The 18,123-nt window shown below is 41.9% G+C and overlaps 3 protein-coding genes across 5 annotated transcripts; all 3 read right to left on the bottom strand.

Moving 5' to 3' along the window:
* Positions 1 to 149: 149 nt before the first annotated feature.
* On the bottom strand, positions 150 to 6,976 carry ints13 (integrator complex subunit 13). Of its 2 annotated transcripts, XM_077709165.1 has the most exons (18): positions 6,606 to 6,976; positions 6,269 to 6,524; positions 6,118 to 6,192; positions 5,826 to 6,028; positions 5,619 to 5,699; positions 4,966 to 5,056; positions 4,731 to 4,859; positions 3,579 to 3,602; positions 2,987 to 3,071; positions 2,815 to 2,907; positions 2,638 to 2,727; positions 2,401 to 2,579; positions 2,168 to 2,332; positions 1,936 to 2,090; positions 1,060 to 1,293; positions 848 to 978; positions 632 to 764; positions 150 to 362 (listed from the first exon to the last, which is right to left on the bottom strand). In XM_077709165.1, exons 2-18 carry the CDS (start codon positions 6,491 to 6,493, stop codon positions 326 to 328), a joined length of 2,130 nt encoding a protein of 709 aa, XP_077565291.1. In that variant the 5' UTR covers positions 6,494 to 6,524; positions 6,606 to 6,976; the 3' UTR covers positions 150 to 325. The 2 variants fall into 2 exon arrangements, with proteins under 2 accessions (XP_077565291.1, XP_077565292.1); XM_077709166.1 differs by lacking the exon at positions 3,579 to 3,602 and having other exon boundaries at positions 6,606 to 6,975.
* Positions 6,977 to 7,570: 594 nt separating this feature from the next.
* Positions 7,571 to 12,482, bottom strand: LOC144180977 (uncharacterized). 2 transcript variants are annotated; one of them, XM_077709162.1, is made up of 7 exons: positions 12,257 to 12,482; positions 11,455 to 11,654; positions 10,583 to 10,675; positions 10,420 to 10,509; positions 10,107 to 10,217; positions 9,895 to 10,018; positions 7,571 to 9,817 (listed from the first exon to the last, which is right to left on the bottom strand). In XM_077709162.1, the coding sequence occupies exons 1-7, from the start codon at positions 12,279 to 12,281 to the stop codon at positions 8,073 to 8,075; spliced, it is 2,388 nt and encodes a 795-aa protein (XP_077565288.1). In that variant the 5' UTR covers positions 12,282 to 12,482; the 3' UTR covers positions 7,571 to 8,072. The 2 variants fall into 2 exon arrangements, with proteins under 2 accessions (XP_077565288.1, XP_077565289.1); XM_077709163.1 differs by lacking the exon at positions 12,257 to 12,482 and adding an exon at positions 11,994 to 12,229.
* Positions 12,483 to 12,569: 87 nt separating this feature from the next.
* LOC144180980 (kit ligand-like) lies at positions 12,570 to 16,987 on the bottom strand. Its single transcript, XM_077709168.1, has 7 exons — positions 16,721 to 16,987; positions 16,295 to 16,402; positions 16,137 to 16,193; positions 15,912 to 16,070; positions 15,681 to 15,846; positions 15,483 to 15,583; positions 12,570 to 14,786 (listed from the first exon to the last, which is right to left on the bottom strand). The coding sequence occupies exons 1-7, from the start codon at positions 16,730 to 16,732 to the stop codon at positions 14,634 to 14,636; spliced, it is 756 nt and encodes a 251-aa protein (XP_077565294.1). The 5' UTR covers positions 16,733 to 16,987; the 3' UTR covers positions 12,570 to 14,633.
* Between the last annotated feature and the right edge of the window lie 1,136 nt (positions 16,988 to 18,123).

The raw sequence follows: 18,123 nt of genomic DNA on the forward strand, positions 1-18,123 counted from the left end.
ACAATTCTTACTACAATATACTTTAGGGTTGGGCACACAGATCCATTTGTATGACCTTCTAAGTTACAAAAAAAAAAGAGAAACTATTTGCTTGCTCGATGGTGTCAATATAAGATGTCGTGAGTGTGTAAGAAGAACAGACTACGAACAGCAGTCTAACGTCCACTTTTATTGTAATATATTCTTTCAACGTCCTTGCCATTTAAAATAAATGGTTTATTTACAAAAAAAGTTAGGGATGATTTAGAAAATTCACATATTCACCAGTTTTGCTTTTTGGGCACGTGTTTTAAAAAAAACTAAAATACAGCCACTTGGAAAAGCATCATCTGGAGGCTTTGCCATTTTCGTGAACGTCCATCCTGGAAGCAGATAAAATGAATATGATGATTATAATTCAACTACACTAAAAACAGAAAAAAATGATTTAAAAATGTACAATTATTGATTTAAAAGGGGGAAAATCAGGAAATTTAATATACATCTATACTCTTCATTTAAATTTGATCCTAAAACAGAAAGTCAGCACTCATAATTTACTTTTCGGGCCACAAAAAATGATGCGGCGGGCCATATTTGGCCCCCGGACCGCCACTTTGACACATGTAGTGTAGACAGTTTGACATTTTACCCATTCTCATCTTTAAGATGCTGGTACAGCTCGAACTTGCAGTTGACTGAACGCGATCTTCCGACGAACTCCCTCCGCTTTCTGGATTTGGCAGTGATCCGATTGGTCCAAAGAGAAAGCAGCGAGACAGGACCTGTGGAGACATCATGGCACGGAACTTCAAACCCACCAGAACCACCAGAAGGTACAGCACCCACGACCCGTTGATTCCGCTACCTTTAGCGCCCTCTGGCAACTCCACGTCGTCAGTGTTGAGGCGAGGTTTCTTATTGGGGGGTTCTGGAGAATCAGGCGAATCTTTAATGACTTCTGTCTCCAAATCCTCTTTATCCGGAATGATTTTCATCCTAGCAACAACAATAAATACATAAATCCATTAAAAAAAGCACATTAGAGTTGGTGGGATGGTCCACTTGGTATTTGTTAACCTTTCTGAGTCCTTCCAGCTTTTCTCCTCTAGATCCTTGGTAGCCCCGTTTTTCTCAGCTCGGTCTTCCCTGTCCTCTCTCTTCCTGCCTCGTTTTTTCCTCTCCTCTTCTTCGGGAGGCTTACTACGGCAGGCCACGATGCAGTCCAGAACCCTCTGGTGCCTGTCGGTATCCCCGGCGTGGGTTTTCACCAACGTTTCCAGCTCGTTCCACATAATTCGGTACTGCTCGTCTCTGCATGGCACAGGGGTCAGGTAACCAATTTGTTTTGGTTTAGTTAGTTTTTCATTATTATTGGAGCTACATTCATGGTAGAAAGAAAACCATTAAAATGTTTGTTGACAGAATATATACAAGTAATTGGCAATTTCTATCAACACATTGCTTCCAGAAAAAAATGTCAGTCAGCAGCCTTTTTTCCTCCCAAAAAATGAATGATTTAGCCTGAATTTCCTAAGATTATTTGTATTTGTTTCTAACTGAGAAATGGTATTTAACTAAACACTTGACGTATTTAGACATAATTTTTGAGGCAAATAGTCATTCATTTTGGCTGCATTTTTTTAAAACTTAAAGCAACTTGACTTGTTCATGTTAGTTTATTAGTATTACCATATTTTCACTATAAAGCACACATAAAAGTCTTTAATTTTGCCCAAAATAGACAGGGCGCCTTATAATCCAGTGAGCCTTATATATGGAAAAAATGTGTCATTCATTGAGGGTGCGCCTTATATAAGGGGAAAAAATTAAAATGTGTCATTCATTGAGGGTGTGCCTTATAGTCGTGAAAAGTTGTGAAGTTAATAGCAAAAGAAAAACTAGTTAACTGCCCGCTGAGTCAAGAAGGTTAATTACAGTAAGTTGTGGCTCTACCTCTTTGGTCCTTTCCCTCTGGAACCCACAGTGGAGATGGGAAGTGGATCGTTCTTCCTCTCCATATCCACCAGGTTGTACACGGTCTTCTGGCATGTGAGAACGTCCTCTTCAGTGAGAGCCTCTTTCACAATCAGGTTAGCTAGAGGAACAACCTTGGCGTTTGGTGAAAACAAAAAAAAAGGTGAAAGATCTGATTCGGGAATAAAGAAGAAAAAAAAGAGACACTCACTGCTTGCATGTTAAAAATGGTGGTCTGGGAGATGATCATGGGCCAGTAACGCGTGTGCCGTTCAAGCTGCGCTTTAGCTCGATCTGCCGGAAGTCTGGCGGCGGGATGGCGGGAGGCCTCGGAAATGGGAGTCAGACGATTTTCTTTCATGAATTCGCCAAAATCCTGAAAAGGGAACATCGGGAATCAAAATAATGGCAGATTGGGGTAGGATTTTTGGCAAATAAACATACAGTAATACGGTAATCTGTCACCCGGCCGCCGCAGCCCTCGCTAATGGAGGGCGGGTCTTCCAGCGTTGAGCGGTTGCTGTTGAGCACGTGTAGGAAGATCTCGCCGCCGTGGCTGCTCAGCATGTGGCTGATGATCTTAGAGCCGGATTTCCGAGGTTGCTCCAAGAGCACCGAACGACCTGGCGGAATTTGTGAGTGGTGAGTCGTGGGCGTCGGCTTAATCGGGGGTTCACTTACCATTGAGGAGAAAGTTGGTTAAACACGATGATGGGCGACTGTTGACGTCGGTGGGGGAGATGCGATAAGCACCGGTGCAGTAGTGCAGTTCTAATGTGTTAAAAAAAATAAACAAAAAGATGGGAGTCATGACACAATCTCAAAAAAAGTCTTCAATTATGTCTGACTTGAACGCACCTATGGAGATTGTTCTCGGGGTGCACCACTTTAGCGTAACCGTTTCCTTTAGTCCATTTTCTCTCGTGCTGGTACCGGCCATATGCAAGTCTCCTGCATGGCAAAAAAACAAAGAAAAATGACATAACAATGGCTTTTTTTAGCAAGTTTCTCGATGTTTGTCGTCACTCACCGCTTTTAAAAAACTCAATATGGGCGTCTTTATGATGAAGAAGCTCCACATCGTAATTAGCTGACGTGTTGGCGTGTTGCTCTTCCTGTTCGGCGTAGGAACACAAAACAAATAAGTTTAAGACTCAAACCCTCAAACGGATAGGTTTTTTTTTAAACATTTATTTTGGAGTTGGTATTGTGGAAAGGAACAAGCAGGGGAAAGAAGCTAAAAGCCAAAAACGGATTAGGTGTGTTTAAGGACGGTGGGAAATTGGGAACTTAAAATTGGAAAGTGACGTAGCAACTGAAAGACATTGAACAAATTTAACAGGGAAGAAAAGACAACACTGGTCGGCATGATTCGATTTAAAATCCATTTATCTAGTTTTTATTGCGCTGTTTCTTTGGATTGAGACCAGAGTTGCCTCTCCTTTAACGTGTCATACAAATGAATGTTTGCAACATAAGACTCAACCACACACACACACATATACACACACACAACAGAAAGAGACACGACACATGACTCGGCCCTTTCCTCCTCACGCGTGTGTGTGTGTTTATGTGATTGTGTGTGTGTGTGAGAGTGTGCGTGCAAATCGAGTACTAACCTGTTCGCAAACATTTAATGTTGGCTAGCAAAACAGAAAATACAGCATGAAAACAGCAGCAGGGTTCGGTCGCATTGACATGCAGGTGAGATGAACGAGACACGTACATTATTATTATTATTTTTTTCAAATAAATTGCACGTGAAGTGAGCCGATAGAGGTGAGGAGGGGGAAGGAGAAATTAAAGCAGACGTGAGTGAAGCGACACATGCGGCTGATGAACTTTTTTTTTTTTTTTTTTTTTGCAAAAGAAAGACGGGGCTCGGGTGTACGGGGTGTTGTTTGGAAAGATGCGCCCGTTGAAAAAGACGGCAACTATTTTTTTTTTTTACATGTAGCGCAGCAGGGTTTCAGATATGGTGGGGTGAGGGGGGCATTTTACAATCATATTTTGCTATGTCAGTCAACTTGATGTCAGGTGGATATAATATTTTGACTATTTTTTTTCAATAAATGGATTAAAAGAACTGAATTAAAGGGCCTGAATATTCAGTTTTTTTATAGATCTAAAAAATGTTTATTTTATCTTTTTTATATACATATATATATTTTTAGATTTTCCAAAATGATTTTTGAACTAAAGAAACACAGAAAATTGATTTAAAAAATGACAATTATTAATTTAAAAGAAGGAAAATCAGGAAACCTAATATACATCTATACTCTTCATTTTAAATTGATCCTAAAAAAGAAAGTCAGCACTCATTATTTACTTTCTTGGGCCACACAATATGATGCGGCGGGCCAGATTTGGCCCCCGGGCCGCCACTTCGACAACGGTACTAAGCTGAGCTCCCTCCAGCTTTTATTTTGTTATTTCCAGTCACCCTTCATTTGAATTTGCATATTAACAAAATTTACATTTTAGAGATTTGGGATTCAATATTTACATTTACCATTTTTCATTTACCAATTTCACAATTTATATTAATGATTTAGATTTGCCATTTGCAATTAGCGCTTATTACTTAGAGATAAATCCTGAAGTGGCTTAAAAAAAGTGACTCATCTTTTCACACTATATTTAAAACTCTGCGTGGCGCTAAATATCAGAATGGGTTGTCGTCTTATTAAACGAGCGCCGCTTTTACAAATAGCGCCCCGTACGGATGAGCATGTGAGTTTGAATCAACGCTTGGTGGGAACGTCTACCTTCATTGGAATGTTGGTGATAGTGGTAGAGGCTAAATCAAAGTGTTGTTGCACCAGAATGTTGAGCTTGGTGGCTAAGTGTCTTCCGGCACGCACGCTGTGGACCTCACTGGTCAGCAGAGACGACACCTTAAAGATAAAAAAAAAGGTTGTCTTTCTAATGGACAACAATGGACGTCCAATCGACCTCGTTGTTTATCACCGCCAAAAAATGGCACTTTTTGGAAATACGTACTTCTTTCTTGGGCCGGTCTGACACTAGTGTGTCGTCGCCCTGAGGGTAAATGTGGATGAGCACTAATTCGCATTGTTGGATGCTCATCAACCTGAAACAGACATTGATTTAGTCATTTTTAAGCCATTTCTGCATGTCAGGCTTTTAGAATATAAAGAAGGAACGGTGCTCGGACATTTGGTCGCTGGTCTTTTGGTCGCCGGTCAAATGTACTTAGATATTAAACACTACTTAGATATTAAACAGAAGTTAGATATTAAACAGAAGTTAGATATTAAACAGTACTTAGATATTACACAGTACTCAGATATTAAACAGTATTTGGATATCAAACAGTACTTAGATATTAAACAGTACTTAGATATTAAACAGTACTTAGATATTAAACAGTACTTAGATATTACACAGTACTCAGATATTAAACAGTATTTGGATATCAAACAGTACTTGGATATTAAACAGTACTTAGATATTAAACAGTACTTAGATATTAAACAGTACTAAGATATTAAACTCTCTCCCATGAATATAATTATGAGAGCTGGTTTCAACAGTAAATTCTCTGTCACCATTTGACCGGCAACTAAAAGACCAGTGACCAAAAGAGCAGTGACCAAACGTCCGGTCACGAGAAAGAACAGATGGAAACCAACCTGTCCGATCCCGCCGCTAGCTTGTTTTGCTCCAAAATGGTCTCCTGAATGCAGTCCTCCAACATGCGTACATGAGTGTCACTGGAAAAAGAAGTATACATACACAGTCTTTTTCACGGGTACTCCGAGTTCCCTCCCACATCCACAAAACATGCATGCTAGGCTAGCTAGTGGAGCAGCCTAATTAACCATAATTGTCTCAATGACCTTTTAGCATTTGTCAGGCAGATAATACGACCCCGGTTGGCGACCCTGTCGGCCGTGTCCATCAGATCGATGCGCTTTTCGTGCTGCAGCTCGGTGATCTTGCAAAGCGATTCCACGGCAGCTACCAGCCCGTGCAGAATGCTGCAGCACTCGGGGTCCTCTCGCGGGTTGGGTGGTCCCACCGCGGCCAAAGCTGACATGAGCTGTCACACAAGCGGACAAAAAACGAATCGTTACAACGACGACATGGCACGCGTGGGTGTGAATTAAATAGGCATATTTTGCAACTGACGTCATGGGTGCTCTGGCAATCGCGTTTCCAACTGTTTAGCAGGTGGAACTCTGAGTCGCTAACTATGTAATTGATCTGCAAAGAAAAGAAAACATTTAAAATGATAGCCTCTGTATTTTGTTGCCTTGACGCCATGCAACGGCACACCAACCAATTTGTCCAATGGGTAGATGTCATAGAGGATGCGACAGTATTCCATGGAACACTCCACTGCGCATGTCCACAAGGATTTGGACACGGGAGCAAGAGGGATGACCCCCTGACCTCGGCTTTTGGTCAGTACATCACATTCCACCTGCTGACGACTGGACTCGGCCATGTAGGGACAATGGTCCACCACAAAGACTGTCTTGTGAGCCACTGAAAACATCTTCATCTTGAAAGCGTGCACTTGATGCTGAAGTGCACTATAAACGACGCCCAGAGACGAATGCACCATTAAATGAAGCATCCCCAAATGACTAGATCTCAATGTTACTATTACTCACGTGGGAAAGGAAGCTTGTCAAAAGGTTGCCGTCCAAGAAATGGTTGATTGAAACATGACTTTAGAGTTTTAGCTTTTAAAGCAACTGATGCCCAATTCTAAAAACAGGCTACATGCTAAAGCAACGACATATGTAGCAATCCCGCAAAAAGCTGAGCGATCAGATGCAATGATTAATTTTTCTGTAACACTTTTATCATCAGATATGAAAATTAACTCATTCATTTATACTCATTCCATCACAACTCTTCATAGTGGTTATCCAAAGTGCACGGAGGAAAAATTGCTAATACTAACACATGACAACCATCTCACAAAATAGCTAGCATTGTTATTACCGGAAATACGGAGATTAGGGGTCCGTCACAAACTACTTCCCCCCCCCGAAAAAAACAAAGGTTCAGAGCCTGTACGTTCCTACCAAATGACGCCAGTGTCCCAGTATTATATTTATTTACAGAAAATATTTATGTGCATTGGTATATAATAAAATAAAAACTGATCCTCAAATGTTATAGGTTTTACTAACCATAAAGAACAAAATGAGTGTATAGCATCTATGACACATGACCACAACAGCTGCATTGTTTTCCATCATGTCAAATGTCACTTTGTCACCTAGGCAACAGACAGCCCAGTAAGATGATTAAGTTACTTACTAATGTATGTACTAACTATGTGGCCCTGTACTTCTGGTTGGTCATAATGGCCAAGTGTCTCCTGGGGAAGGAAAGGAAGTGACTCACTTCTTGTTGACTGTCCATTTGCTTGAAAAAAAAAATCGTTCAAAGTCTGGCCCACATCATAGTGTAAGAAAATGAAGGTCACATGATTAAAAAGTCATTAGCAAAAAACATTCTGAGTGTTAGGACAATGATTTCCCCAAAACCTGGAAGAATGATTGATGACAAACATGGTCATTAGATATGAAGATAAATGAGCATGTGACAAGAAGTCAATAAAATATTCCTTGACTAAAATGTTTATTCTGAGGTTTACCTTTGTACATTTCAAAAAAGTCTTAATACCATAATATTTAAAAACTAGAATCAGGTTACAGTTGATACTATTGAACACCCGAAAGCAAATCATATTTCAAAAAAGCAAGAGCAGAGCTGATGGGGGAAAACATCACGTCAGTCATGTGACACATTAGTCAATTCTATACCACAAAATACTGCTATTAAAAAAGTTAAAAAGCCACGATTGCCTTTGCTGAAGAAAGAAAAGGTTTGAATCTGGGACAAAAATGAGCGAAGAAGCGTCTCAAGCATTACAATTAAAACCCGTCCCGCGTCCACACGGACCAGCCGGGAGACTGGCATATCTGGCTTCCCCATTGGAAGGAGCAGAAAGACCATTTGTGGCGTCGTATTTCGATGAGGGGGGGAAAATATACTTTTTTTGGAGTAAGGTGAAGCGTAAGCAAAAAGAAGCCAAGAGCATTTATATGGTCACATCTCCAATCTCACGGGCCCACGAATTGATCGATGCCCTCCTCCTCTTCCTCCTCCTCCTCTTCTTCCTCCCCGCCATCGTTGTCAAACTTCCTCTTGAGGTTAGTCTTCTTCTGCTTTGCTCGGCTCCTGCGTTTGGCGGCAAAGTCCGGGTCGGCCTGGCGCAGGTGCACCTGCTCGTGGTTCTTCAGCAGGCCCGGCACGCTGAAGCCCTTCCCGCAGGTCTGGCAGGTCCAGGGCTTCTTACAGGAGTGAGTCCGTTTGTGGACGTTGAGATGCGACGCTAGCTTGTAGGTCTTGCCGCACTGGGAGCAGGCAAAGGGCCGCTCGTCAGTATGCAGTCGGATGTGAACCTTGAGGTTGCCCACTTGCGTGAAGCTCTTCTCGCAGATGGAGCATCGGTAGGGGCGTTCGCGGGTGTGGATCCGCAGGTGCACCCTCAGGCAGTATTTGCTTGAGAACTTCTTCTGACAGACGGGGCATGGGATCTTAGTTTTGGGCATGTGGTCCTGCTGATGTCGCTTAAGGTCGGAGAGGTACACAAAGGTCTTGCCGCACTGGGAGCAGAGGTACTGGCGATCGCCGATGTGGTAGCCCATGTGTCGCTTGAGCAGGCTGGGCACCAGGAAGCACTTACCGCAGCGCTCGCACATGTGGGGGCGGTCCCGGGTGTGCCAGCGTTCGTGGTTGGCCAGCTTGAAGGCGGTGGGGAAGCTCTTGTTGCAGTGCTTGCAGGGGAAGGTCATCTGGCTAGTGTGGCATTCCATATGCCTCTTGAAGTAGGTGGATTGTGTGAAGCCCTTGTTGCAAACCTCACAGTAGAAGGGCTTCTGCCCGCTGTGTGCTAGCATGTGCTTGGCCAGGCTCTGCAGCTTGGCGAAACACTTGCCGCATTGCCCGCAGGTGTACGGCCGCGCTGTGCTGTGCGTCTTCAGGTGGTTGTTGAGGAAGGCCTGAGTGCGGAAGCTCTTAGGGCATGACGTGCAGGCGAAGGGCTTCTCGCCCGTGTGGATGCGCTCGTGGTCCACCAGTTTGGACTGGTATGGGAAGCTCTTGTCGCACATGCTGCAGTTGAAGCGGTCGGCCGGCGGGCGGATATGCTTCTTGCGCCGGATGCTGGGCCGCGAATAGTCGTCCTGGCTAAACCTGTCCGGGGGCAGTGGCGGCAGGGCCGGGAGCGAGATGGTATTGCTGGCGATTTGGGACACCCACTGGTGGAGCGTCACCCGCTGGGTCTGCAACTTCTGTCCATCTTTCGCCATACCCGGGTTGGCCCACGCCGTTTTGGCCGCCACCGAGACTACCTTGAAGGGGATGGACTTAGCCCGCCGCGTTTCCGACTTGTCCGCCGCTTCGTCCGCTCCTTGCTCTCCAGGCGCATTGGCTTCTGGCGCCGCCGGGGTCGCCGTGGGGAGGCCCTCCGCCACTTGTCCGCCATCGCCGACTAGGCCCGCCCCTTCCTCCGAGTCCTCCGACGTGTCGTCTAGGTCTTCTTGGACCAAGAGGGGAGGCGGGCTGGCTGTTGGAGGTGGTTTGGCTATCGGAGGTGGGTTAACTATCGGGGGCGGGTTGGCTATTGGGGGCGGGGCGGCTATCTGGGGAGGGATGGCTATCTGGGGCGTGGTCGCGGGCTGCTGCGAAGAGTTGCTGGCTGCGGGTGGTGGCGGTGGCGGAGGGGGAGCCGGCGGCTGGACAGGTTTGAGTAGATAGCCGAGGGATGAAAGCACACAGTCGCCCACTGAAGACGAGATGGTTGCTGGACATGGACATTGAGGTTAAGCGCCAGCAGATTGGAAGAACCTTCAATACTGAGTAAAGCGGCCATATTCCTACCTTTACCAGACAGGAGCCCCTTGGATTGCTGGAAAACCAGTAGTGTTCTGAGGTCGTCGCCTTCGGGGATGACATTCCAGCCCACCTCCTGCATGGCGGGCTCTGACGAGATCATGGCGCTGAGCTGATGCGTTAGAGACATGTTAACGAATGACCGGATTGGATGCATTTTGGTTTTTCCATACATTTTCTCCATTGGGTGAAGCACATACCTGGGAGAGATTAGGAACGGGAAGCAGCTGTTCCAACTTGCACACCAGGCCGGCTGTGAGCGTCTGCAACGCCGTGTCAAACTTTGTGCCGTATTGAACCGGGAACACTTCCTGCCGAGTGGACAAATAAAATTAAAAAACGTGAGCGTCATATATAGAAGAGAGCCTGAAAATTTGAGCAACACAGCCTGGTTGCCAAGGTGATGTTGGCTTTTGTTATCATTATTTGACACGCAGCGGGAATCTAGCGTATCCCTGACAACTTGGACCCGAGCCCAAGATGAATTGTTTCCGACAAGTCTTTAGTGTGTACCTTAAAGAAGTGCTTCCTTTCAGCGGGGCTTTTCAGCAAATTTTGGACCAACACCATGAAGTTGGTTTGACATCTCTCCACTTCTGCATCCTTCATTGACAAAAACCATTCAAGGTTTCAAGGCCGCTCGAGGGAGTGAGAGAACCTTGACTTTCTTACTTACCACTGTGGGCGTCACAATCTTCAACTTATTTATAAGCGTTTGAATAATCCGGGCGTCTGGTTGGGCTTCTCGCTGGAGCAAATCCAAAATGATCTAAAAGAAGAAATGAAATGGACGACTTTTTACATTTTCAATGAAAAGAGTCACCATCACAAGTTTTGACACACTATTTCAATGATAGAATTGTGTCAAGTATTCCAAAATGCAGTAGCGGGACGCCAGGGCCTTCAAGGCCTTCTCTGCTGGCCTAAGAAATAACTGAATCATATATTATATTTTGTCCTTCAATACTTATTAAATAATTCCAAATTGTCTGTTAGCTTCTTTTCATTGCTTCTCCCCCTGGTTGCACTGCTTCCAGATGTGTGTTTTCAAATTGAAGCATTTAACCAATCACATTTTAGCCAGAAATCTGCCTCAAGGCCTTCACAATCAGTTCTGCAGGCTCTGCTGCATTAAACAAGCGAATAAATCAAATAATAACGTTGCCAGAAATACGACAGGATAGGCTCGACTTTGAGGTTTGGCTTCGATGGCGATAGAAAAGAAGGATTTTTGGTGAGTAAAATATGGCTATATTCCTAAATAATATTTCAATTGTATGCAGTTAATATTGATGTTTTTTATGTCGCAGCTGTAGCTACAGTATAGGTTTTATAGCCATAAAATAGTTTTTGAGGGTTGGATTGATTCCGTCAGTTGAAGGCATCGCTAGGAAATTCACGGACCGCCACTGCCAAAATAAATCATCAACACTCGCACGGATCCAAATCCAGCATGACTCAGAATGAAAACAGTTGTGGAGACTTGTTGTCTTTATCATGCGACGAGTGGGAACACATTCACTAAAGAACAGTCGGACATCTGCTTACTCTGGCCCTCAAACCCAAAACGAGTTGGGCTGTCTGCTTGGAACTCATGAGCTCAGGAACGGTCTGCGTCACCACGGTAACAAACTCCTCCACCTTCTTGTAGTGACTGACGTTTCTCTGGCGGATCGCCTGCCACATGAACGAGTAGGTCAGCTGCAGCGGGGAGGCCATCAGTCGAAGGGCCGCCAGGGGGACAGTACCTGGACAGACAGTGACAAGGACTTGGTTGGCGGCACACCCCAGACCGGTCGCCGGGTGAGGCCCACATCACCGGTTGTCTGTCAGTCCACGGCCGTGTTGCGCATTATAAGCATCCAATGGATTATGGTTACCCCCCAAACCTTAATATGTATATGCATATGCATTTCAATACATTTGTACTATACGAGGCAGCATGGAATGAAGGATCTGCACTTAAAATCCGGAAGCATGGCCAGCCATCATTGATATTAATTTGAAAATGAGGCAAACCGTGAGCAGAAAGAACGGAAGCGTAGCTTGACATTTTAATTTTGAAGCATATTTTGAATTGCACGCACATGCGTATAAGGCAGCAAAAGCGACAAAGCGATGCGATCAGAACATCCGGGCAACTTCTCTTAATTTGATTCCAACGTGTGCAGGACTCGTGCGCAATATTCCCTCGCGAATGATGAACAAATGTACCAATTTGTGGAAAATGTACAGTTGCGCTGGGCTGTCAGTGGTTGATTTGCGTATAGCAAAAGATGGAGTTGATTCCATTTTATTCCACTGTTCTGGGCGGCAGCTATTAGCTAGCTACGTAATATTAGCAACTTACCCACACCATCGGATCGCCTGTGCATGTTGTGGCCGTCAATAGACGTTGCAATCTCGCGGGGGAGACGAACGAGTTACATAAAAAACGGGTGGTGTTCTGATTCTGAGTAAAAGTATTTGGTGAAATTAAAAATAAATGTGTTTTTCTCGAATGTCAAGTCACGGATAATAATGGCGACCGCGGCTAGTAGCTTTCCAAAACAAAAGCCCCGGTATGTCCGGCGGAAGTGACTGTATAAATTAAAAGCATCGCCAATTGGAAACAGCGATGCGTTCAGAACCTCGGAAAGTGGACTTTCCCGGACTTGACAGTGCACATTTGTCAAAGTGGCTTTATTGACATTATATTTGAAGAAGCAAAACCCAGAATATAATTCAATATGGTGTATACAGATCTTTTCGGATTAGTCACACAACTTTCTCAAAGTATGTCTTGAAATGCATTCAGTCCTTTTTTTATGAGACCAAACTTCCAAATAAATACAGAAGAGTACAAATTCATTTATAATGGACACTATAAAAATAATATAAAAACATTTATAAATACATAAAAATGAGCCAGAACTGTACTGTTTTATACAGAGCTGTTTGTAATACTGTAGTAACCCTTCTCACATTGTGGCTAAATAAGCCAAGGATAGTATATTTAAAGAGTTTATGGATAATATTTTCTATCCAATAATAGTTGGCCTGGAATAGTTTGACATTAGGTAAATTGTGTCTGACTAAGTCAGGTGGACCTGGCAAAAACAAACATTCTTAAAAAAAAAACATGTCAGGTGATTAAATGTGCTTACAGCATTTTGATATTGACTGACTCATACTGAAGACACTTTAGAATGTTCACTGCTCAAATAACAAGACAGTTGATTTCTTTTCTGGTCAAATTTCATAATGACGCCAAAAGTAGTACTATGAGGCCAAACATCGAATTGGCGTGACCGGACGTTTGGTCGCCGGTCAAATGTACTTAGATATTAAACAGTACTTAGATATTAAAGAGTACTTAGATAAAACAGTTCTTAGATAAAACAGTTCTTAGATAAAACAGTTCTTAGATATTAAACAGTACTTAGATATTAAATAGTACTTAGATATTAAACAATACTTAGATATAAAACACTACTTAGATAATAAACAGTACTTAGATATTAAACACTACTTAAATATTAAACAGTACTTAGATATTTAACTCTCTCTCTCTTGGGTATTAAACTTTTTCTCATGAATAGAATTTTGAGAGCTGGTTTCAGCAGTAAACTCTATGTCACCATTTGACCAGCGACCAAAAGGGACCAAAAGACGTGCAACCAAAACATCCGAGCACTCTAATTGATACATTTTTGCTAATGGCCATCATGTTGATTTGAATAAAGTGGTGATGGAAATAGTTCAAAAACTGTTAGTGGATTCTTCATGACGGTCCAGCCTGGCGTGCGGTCGGAAGAGATTCATGGCGGCTTTGCCGACATCAGCGGCGTTGGTAAGTGGCATTTCCTCCAGCCTCCGGCCACGTCTTTTGTCAGCCGAGAACAAGCGTCCCTCTTATGCTGCTGACTGAGCTCATCCGCCTGTATCTCCTCCGCACTACTGTGTGTGTGTGTGTGTGTGTGTGTGTGTGTGTGTGTGTGTGTGTGTGTGTGTGTGTGAGTGTGTGTGACGCATCCTCTCTCCACACAGTCATCTTCTCATGACCGAAAAACGGGCTGGACTCGGTGAATGAGGCATTCGAAAGTCCGACGGTTTTCACGGCAACTGAGAAGAAGATCACCACTGGAGGCGGACACAATGGACGGATTGACAGTCTGTCTGGCCTTTTTTGGACTATCTTTGCCATCTGCCTTCAGCTTTGATACACAAAGTGGGACCCTTGTTGAACCGCAAACGCGGCGTTATTTGCGACCGGCGGCCTCGCCATCTGCGACCCATCATCGCAATGTCAACAACAAGTACGCCAGAGGCATGTGACTTTCCATAAGTGGTTATGAGTGTTATGATGCTCCAGTGTCTCAAATGATGGACAACTTAGGTACCGAGGGAGTTCTGATTTGAAATTTCCAGGTTCATTTTCCCCCAAAAAACCTGATGACGGGTCCATCAACATGCTTTTCCAGTATTCCAAAGTCCATTGACATCACTTTTTGTTGTTTTTTTCCCACCGTCAACTGATTTGAGAATCCACAATTCACTTTCTATGTGTTTTTTTCTATTGTTTTTGTGCTTCACATCAGAAGGCTTTGGCTCATGAGCACTCTGATAAGGCAAATGGCCAAAAAAATGACCTTCTCCAATTCCTGAAGTTCACATCTCAGTAGAGCCAGTTTGTTCCATTGAGATCTTTGTAAACCCCCCACCACCCGTTTGTTCGTCTTCATCCTTCACCCTCTTTCGTGCTCGTCCACGGCGTCTTCCTCCGGGAGAGCGTCGGCCCTCTGTAGGGGGATGGAGACGGATACGCTGGAAACGTCGTGGCGAGGTGCCGTTTGGATGTCCTCGGGGGGGTCCACCGGTAAACGTCTTCTTGACCTGAGCTGGAGGAAATGGCCAAGCGTTAATCAGCCAGCTAATAGGGGAACCTTAACAGGCTGCTGAATATTTAATGAGCTGTTGTCAACAGGAATTTCCTTTCAGGAAGTGGAAGATTACATCATTATATGCACTTTGTATACATAAGATTAATCCTTAGAGATGACATTATGTCTTTTTAATTTTTTATTATTTTTTTTAAATCATGGTTGTCTAAAAGAATTAATCCATGTGTGTATTCAGTTGTTAATGTAGCGCTATTAATACTGTTGTAAAATAAATAATATGATAAAAATATTGCAGTTGTTTGTTTCTTGTGGTGAAAATTGCTGATGTTTAGGTTTGCTAAATTGTCTTATATGATTGTTGATTTATGTTTTATTTGAGTAAGTAAACATGGAGGTATTCCAGTTTAAATTCTGTATTTATTTGCCCTGAAAATTCCAAGTCCTACCTGATAAAAGAAAAAAAACTGAAAAATGGCTTCAGGCTGATGTACTAATTCGGAATTGTGCAGAATGAAGGCGTGTCGATCAGACCGCCACCCAAAAAAAAAACTAGTCCTGTTTTCAGTTCAAACACTATTAAAAAGCAGTTTACAGTATAATTATAATGTTTGTGGAAGATTAATTTGTTCTTGTTACTTCACTGGTAAAAAAAAGTCTGGAAATCCAACATACTGACGACATTTATGGACTCACCCGCCAAATTATGAGAAAAACACAAGCCGTCACAGGAACGAAGACCAGAAACACCGGCGTTCTCCTCCACCATCGGCAATCTCGACTCTCTTGGCGACCCCCTGAAAGAGAAGAAACCTGATCACAGACAGTCCAATTCCCTCCATCTTTGCGTATCGAACTGGTTTTTCAATGTATTGACGAGTAGTTCGTGTTTACCCAGTGCGTTTTCCGCATTAGGACACGGTGGCGGCGCCTCGCAGGAGAAGTTAGCAACACCGTCGTCACTAGCAACGTGAAGGAGATCCTCAATATAGTGGAAATAGAGCTCATTTTTCAATCTCTCCTCTCGGTAATGGCACTGGAAGACTTGCATGGCGCTTTCCTGCGTAAAACCAAACGCAAGATGTGATTATTCCAAGTCTGAAGGTGGTCCTAAAGGCAACTTACCAAATCCTGGTGGTCCAAGGTGAAGCGTAAGGTCTTCAGCATGGAAATAAAGACCACCAGGTTCTCTTTGTTGGATGATACGTCGCCAAACTTGTTGACCAGGTTGCGAATACTTTGTTCCAAAGGGTAGATGTTTAGAACCACCCAGCACGCACCTGCCTAGTTCCCAAAAATGTTAAGTCAAGAATTAAAAGTTATTTTAGATTTTTTTTGCGATATACTTACCACTTCTTTGGGAATGGAATGAATGGGAATCTCATAATCGGAAGGGATATTGTGCTTCTATAAAAAAAAAAGGAGAGAGGAGAATTTAGTCAATGCATCTGTTGGGGTTTGGAAAAAATAATAATAAAAAATAAAAAATGGCGTGCAAAAACGCTCACCAGTAGCGATAGCTTGTTCACATCATCAGTGATGGGGGTTCCGAATTTTCCAAAACACAGATTGAAACTTGTGATGAGACTCAAGAGGACACAAGTTGCCTTGAAGATCTAGAAAAATACAAATTAAATTTTAAAAAAGGCCTAAAATGAGTTAATGATTGGCTTTTTTTATTCTCGTGCCCATGGTGCCATGGGAAATAATACGGATGGTCAATATTGTCTCAGTGCAGGTTTTTAACCACAAGCTCATCTGCCTTTGTCAACATGAGTGACAACCAATATTCTAGTTGGAAAACAAGGTCTAATTTCCTTTTTATTAAATCCAAAAAGCAACCATCAAAAAGCAACCATCAAAAAGGCAGAAAAGCCCATCCATTGTATAATAAAGAATTAATAATAATTTTAAAAAATCCCAAGCACACTTACTTTCTCCCTCATATGGAGCCCAAATGCAAGGTAGCTCAATCCGCCGCATGAAAGTGAGTCTTTTCGATCCGAAGCTGGAGATAAATGCCAGCTCCGGCGTGCGCGCGTGTCCAAGCGGTGAAACTTGAGGGCGGGCCGGCCGTCTGCCTGCCTTTTTTCAAAGAGCGGAGAGGCCGCCTACGGGCTGAGTCACACACGCTGACCGCCTCGGAGACGTCTGCCGTCGATTGATGGGCTCGGGCTCACTACCCTACGCGGGGGGCTGTATCCCCCCAAGGATGCTCTTTTGGAATGGAAATGAAGGCACTTTGGAGGAAGGCTTTGATAGGCCACCGAGCGCTCCTACTTAACATAAATGCTCGTACACATTGGTTGGGACAGCTCACGCTTGAATGAAAGCGGCTCTGAAGAATTGCTTCACTGCCGTGGACAAGGAATATATGTATGTATATATGTACATATGTGTATATACATATATGCATGTATATGTATATATACATATATGTATGTATATGTATGTAGTATATGTATATACACATATTATACATATGTGTACATACATGTGTACATACATGTGTATATACATATATGTATGTATATGTATATACACGTATATACATGTGTACATACATGTGTATATACATATATGTATGTATATGTATATACACGTATATACATGTGTACATACATGTGTATATACATATATGTATGTATATGTATATACACGAATATACATGTGTACATACATGTGTATATAGTACACACAAACACACACACATACACATATATATATATATATATATATATATATATATATATATATATATATATATATATATATATATATATATATATATATATATATATATATATATATATATATATATATATATATATATATATATATATATATATATATATATATATATATATATATATATATATATATATATATATATACATATATATATATATATATATACATATATATATATATACATATACATATACATATACATATACATATACATATATATATATATATATATATATATATATATATACATATATACATATATACATATATATACATATATATACATATATATACATATATATACATATATACATATATATACATATATATACATATATATACATATATACATATATATACATATATATACATATATATACATATATATACATATATATACATATATACATATATATACATATATATACATATCTATATATATATATATATATATATATATATATATATACATATATATACATATCTATATATATATATATATATATATATATATATATATATATATATATATATATATATATATATATATATATATATATATATATATATATATATATATATATAT

Source organism: Stigmatopora nigra, chromosome 23 (genome assembly GCF_051989575.1).
Source record: "Stigmatopora nigra isolate UIUO_SnigA chromosome 23, RoL_Snig_1.1, whole genome shotgun sequence".
Taxonomy (NCBI): Eukaryota; Metazoa; Chordata; class Actinopteri; order Syngnathiformes; family Syngnathidae; genus Stigmatopora; species Stigmatopora nigra.